Source organism: Rhea americana, unplaced genomic scaffold (genome assembly GCF_003343005.1).
Source record: "Rhea americana isolate MKP2758 unplaced genomic scaffold, rheAme1 scaffold_658, whole genome shotgun sequence".
NCBI classification, from domain to species: domain Eukaryota; kingdom Metazoa; phylum Chordata; class Aves; order Rheiformes; family Rheidae; genus Rhea; species Rhea americana.
The window spans coordinates 54,690-59,412 of NW_028186821.1; the positions used below are offsets into that span (position 1 = coordinate 54,690).

Here is a 4,723-nt window from a genome sequence, read left to right on the forward strand (position 1 = left end):
CCACCCCCAAATCCTGCCCCTTCCCTAGGCAAAAGCGACATCCCCACCCCCCCGGCTGGGGGCTGCGGCCATTTCCCGGTCGGGCTCGCTGCACCGGGGGAGGGGGGAAGGCTGGCCCCGTCTGCGCCCCCCCACGCAGAGCAGGACGCCTGGGCCCCCCGTTCACACCGCGTTCTGTGTCCAGGCCGTGGCAGTGTGGTGGGCAGAGCCATGAGCGTGGGGTGAGACCCCGGCACCCCCCAAGCCGAGCCGGGACCCTCGCCTGCCCCGAGGTGAGGGTCGGGGGCACTGGGGAGAGGCTGGGGGGGCTGATGGACTGGGGAGGTGTTGGGGGGATGAGGGTACTGGGGGCGTTGGGGGAACTGGGGGGCACTGGGGAGGACTGGGAGGGCTGGGGGGTCCTGGGAGGCTGCAGGTCTCGGGGGAATGAAGAGGCCTGGGGGGCACTGGAGACACTGGGAGGTACTGGGGGAAGTGGTAGCAATGGGGGTGCCCCCCACCTCACCTCCTTTGCCAGCCTGTGCCCAGCCTGGGTGGCCCCATGGTTGTGGGGGAGCTGGGGGTCTCGGTGTGGGGGGGGGACCACCACAATGCTGCAGTGGCCTGACACAGCCACGTCCAGCCTGGCTTTGTGGGTGGGGGCTTGGGTGGGCTCTGGGGCCCTGGCGGGCRGCCTGGCCCCACGGCGGCCCCACGGCGGCCCGGCCCCAGCTGCCCGTGGCCCGCAGGATGCGGCCGGTGCAGAAGTCGCTGTGCGCGCTGCTGGTGGCCGCGGCGTCCCTGGCCCTGCTCTACCTGCACGTGTGGGCCCCCAAGCCCTACAGCAGCGTGGACCTGCGGCCGCGGCCCCCCGCGCGCCTCCCGGACGGGCGCCTTGGCCAGCCGGCCCGCCAGTACCCCCACATCGCCTTCCGCCTCAAGGAGCAGGTCATGGAGTAAGGACCCGCGCACCCAGCACCCCCACGGGGGGCACCCTGGGCACCCGTGGGGCGGGGGGCTGCACATGGTGGATGTGCATGGGGGTGTGGGCGTCCTATGAGGCTAGAAACACTCCCGGGGTGGGGATGCAGGGCACCAGGGTGGGGATGTGGGGCACCCATGGGGCTGGTTGCACCCCAGGGTGGGGATGTGGGGCACTCATGGGGCAGGGGGCTGCACATGGTGGGTGTGCTTGGGGATGTGGGTGTCCTATGGAGCTAGAAGCACCCCAGGGTGGGGATGCAGGGCACCAGGGTGGGGATGTGGGGCACCCATGGGGCTGGTTGCACCCCAGAGTGGGGATGTGGGGCACCCATGGGGCAGGCAGCTGTATGTAGTGGGGATACAGGGCACCTATGGGGCTGGGGGCTGCACATGATGGGGCTGGGGGACACCCCAGGGTGGGGATGTAGGGCACCTCTAGGGTTGGGGGCACCCCAATGTGGGGGGGGACATGGGACGCTTGCAGGGCACCCCTGGGGCTGGGAGCTGCACATAGGGGATGTGCATGGAGCCAGGAGCACCCCAAGGTGGGGATGGGGGGCACCCATGGGGCAGAAGCAGCGGGGCACGGGGGGTGGGGGGCTCCGGGGCAGGGGGCGGCCGCGGCCGGCGGTGACGGCGGCGGCTCGGCAGGCGGCTGCCCAGGAACGCCTGCTCCTGCGAGGCCGAGCCGGGCATGACGCTGCCCTTCCCGAAGCAGCTCTTCGGGCAGGTTCACAGCGTCGACTTCGCCGGCGCCTTCGACCCCGACGAGCTGCCCCTCATCCAGCGCCAGCGCGAGCAGGAGTACCAGCGGCAGCAGCTCCGGTGCGCGGCGGCCGTGGGCACGGTGTGGGGCACGACACGGGGCAGGATGTGGGCGTCACCCGGGTGCAGCATGGGGCAGGATATGGCCCTCTCCTGGGGCACCGTATGGGCCTGGTATGGGGTGGAGTGATGGCACTGTGCGGGGCATGGCGTGGGCTCCATGTGGGGCAAGAAGAGGGCACTGCGTGGGGCAGGACGTGGCCCTCATTGAGGGTGCAACGTGGGCAGCGCGTGGGGCGGGATGAGGGGCAGCACGTGGGCGTGGCACAGGCAGCGTGTGGGGCAGTGCCTGGGGCACGACGCGGGGCAGGGACACCCGGGGCCCCAGGTCTCACCCCCCGCGCAGGGTGCAGTCCCCGGCCGACCGGCTCCTCGTGGTCCGCGCCAACTCCCCGCTCGAGTACCCGGCCCAGGGCGTGGAGGTGAGGCCGCTGCAGAGCGTCCTGGTGCCAGGTGAGGACAGGGGACGTGGGCGTGGGGCAGGGCTGCGGGGACGCGCCGCCCCGGCCTCGGGGCTGCCTCCGGCCCTGCTCATCCTCTCCGCTTCTCCGGCTCCGCAGGGCTCAGCTTGCAGGCGGCGGGCAGGAAATCCTACCAGGTGAGGGCACAGCATGGTCCCAGCACGGCTGTGCGTGGTCCTGGTGTGGTCGTGCGTGGTCCTAGCAGGGATGTGCATGGTCCTCGCATGGTGCATGGTTCCAGCATGGCTATACATGGTCCTGGTGTGGGCATGTGTGGTCCTGGAACGGTTGTGCATGGTCCCAGTGTGGACGTGCTTGGTCCTGGTAAGGTGTATGGTCCTGGTGTGGTCATGCATGGTCTCGGTGTGAACGTACATGGTCCTGGCGTGGTCATGCGTGGTGTCAGGGTGATTGTGCGTGGTCCTAGGAGGGACATCCGTGGTCCCAGAGTCATTGTCTGCTGGCACAATGTGAGCACTGCACTGTCCTGCACGGTGGTGCATGGTCCTGGTGGGGTCCTGCRTGGCCCCGGCATCGCTGTGCGTGGTCCTGGCTTGGTCCCGTGTGGACATGGCGTGAGCACGGGCCTGACCTGCACRGTCCCCGTGTGGTCTTGCGTTGGGACGTGAATCCCGAGGGGCACAGTGGGGCCCACAGGGGCCACGTCCTGGCTGCGGCAGCAGGGAGGAGGGTGGCGTCGCGGGGACGCCCTTGGGGCGGCCGTAACCCGCTGGCGGCCCTGCAGGTGAACCTGACGGCCACGATGGGCACGCTGGACGTGGCGGCCGTGGTGGACGGCGTGGCGCTGCAGGGCGAGGGCGAGCCCCGGCTCTCGCTCACGGCCGCCCGCCTCGACCACCTCAACCGCCAGCTGCAGTTCGTCACCTACACGAACACCCTCTTCCACCCCAACACGGCCGACATAGGTGGGTGCTGCCGAGGGGCTGGGACACGTGTGGGAGCTGGGCCGTGGGGGGAGATGTGCAGGGGCTCAGGGCTTGGAGGGAGACCGGGGCGGGACGTGGAGCAGTGCTGCCCCTGGGGACAGCACAGGTGGGACGTGTCTGGGTGCCAGTTCTGGGGGCACCGCAGATGGGATGCAGATGGGTGCTGGGGATGCTACGGGTGGGACATGGAYGGGTGCTGTCCCTGGGGACAATATGGGTGGGACGTGGCTGGGTGCTGGTGCTGGGGACACTACGGTTGTGGTTCTGAGGACGCCCCAGCACCCACCACCCCGTCGGCTCTCCAGTGCAGTTCTCCACCGATGGGCATGAGGCCTCCTTCACCATCCGCATCCGGCACCCGCCCACGCCCCGGCTCTACAGCCCCGGACCCCCGGGTGACGGGGACGCAGGTGAGCACCGGGGCACCCCTGGGACCCCCAGCCCCACCCCGAGCACCAGCCCGGCACCTGGGGGTGACGGTCACCCGCCTGCCGCAGAGTACAACATCAGCGCCCTGGTCACCATCGCCACCAAGACCTTCCTGCGCTACGACAAGCTGCAGGGGCTCATCGCCAGCGTGCGCCGCTTCTACCCCTCCGTCACCATCGTGGTGGCCGACGACAGCCAGCGCCCCGAGCCGCTGCAGGGCCCCCACCTCGAGCACTACCTCATGCCCTTCGGCAAGGTGGGCTGGGGGCCGTGGAGGGGGCTGGAAGGACGCCGAGGGGTGGTGGGACCCCAGGGAGCTTGGATGGGGCTCTTGCAGGACCCCAGGGTGTCCCTTGGGGCAGCGGGACCCCAGGGAGGGTCGCAGTGGGGCTGTAGCTCGGCTGTGGGGTGGCCGTGACCAGGCCGTGGGGTGCTGACCCCCAGTGCTGCCGCAGGGCTGGTTCGCGGGGAGGAACCTGGCCATCTCGCAGGTGACCACCAAGTACGTGCTGTGGGTGGACGACGACTTCATCTTCACCCCCCGCACGCGGCTGGAGAAGCTGGTGGACGTGCTGGAGCGGACCAGCCTTGACTTGGTGAGCCGGGGCTGGTGGCAGCGTGGGGCTGGGGGTGGCGTGGGGCTGGTGGGGGCTGCAGGCCCTGTCCCCCCGCTGTGACAGCAGTGCTGCAGGTGGGTGGCACAGTGCCAGGGGGTGGCAGCTCCTGGTGGGTCCCTGGTGGGGTCCTGGTGCTTGGCGCATCCCGGTGCCCGGTGCATCCTGGTGCATCCCCGCGCTGGGCGATGCTGGTGCCCGGTGCATCCTCATGCCCAGGAGGTGTCGGTTCCTGGTGCATCCCAATGCTGGTTCCCAGTTTATCCCAGTGCTATGGGGTGCCGGGTGTGCATTCCCAGTGCATCTCCATGCCTGAGGGTGCTGGTTCCCAGTGCATCCCTGTGCCCAGGAGGTGCCAGTTCTTGGTGCATTCCTGTGCCACAGGGTGCCGGTTCCCAGTGCATCCCTGTGCCCAGGAGGTGCCAGTTCTTGGTCCATCCCCGTGCCACAGGGTGCCGGTTCCCAATGCAATCCTGTGCCCAGG

At 70.0% G+C, this 4,723-nt stretch overlaps 1 protein-coding gene across 1 annotated transcript; it reads left to right on the top strand.

Moving 5' to 3' along the window:
• Positions 1 to 729: 729 nt before the first annotated feature.
• Positions 730 to 4,243, top strand: B4GALNT1 (beta-1,4-N-acetyl-galactosaminyltransferase 1; the record flags this gene model as incomplete). Its single annotated transcript, XM_085320761.1, has 8 exons — positions 730 to 935; positions 1,615 to 1,788; positions 2,135 to 2,241; positions 2,349 to 2,386; positions 2,995 to 3,175; positions 3,502 to 3,606; positions 3,694 to 3,881; positions 4,081 to 4,243. Coding segments are annotated over exons 1-8 (1,162 nt in total), but the record flags the coding sequence as incomplete, so codon positions are not given.
• Positions 4,244 to 4,723: the final 480 nt, after the last annotated feature.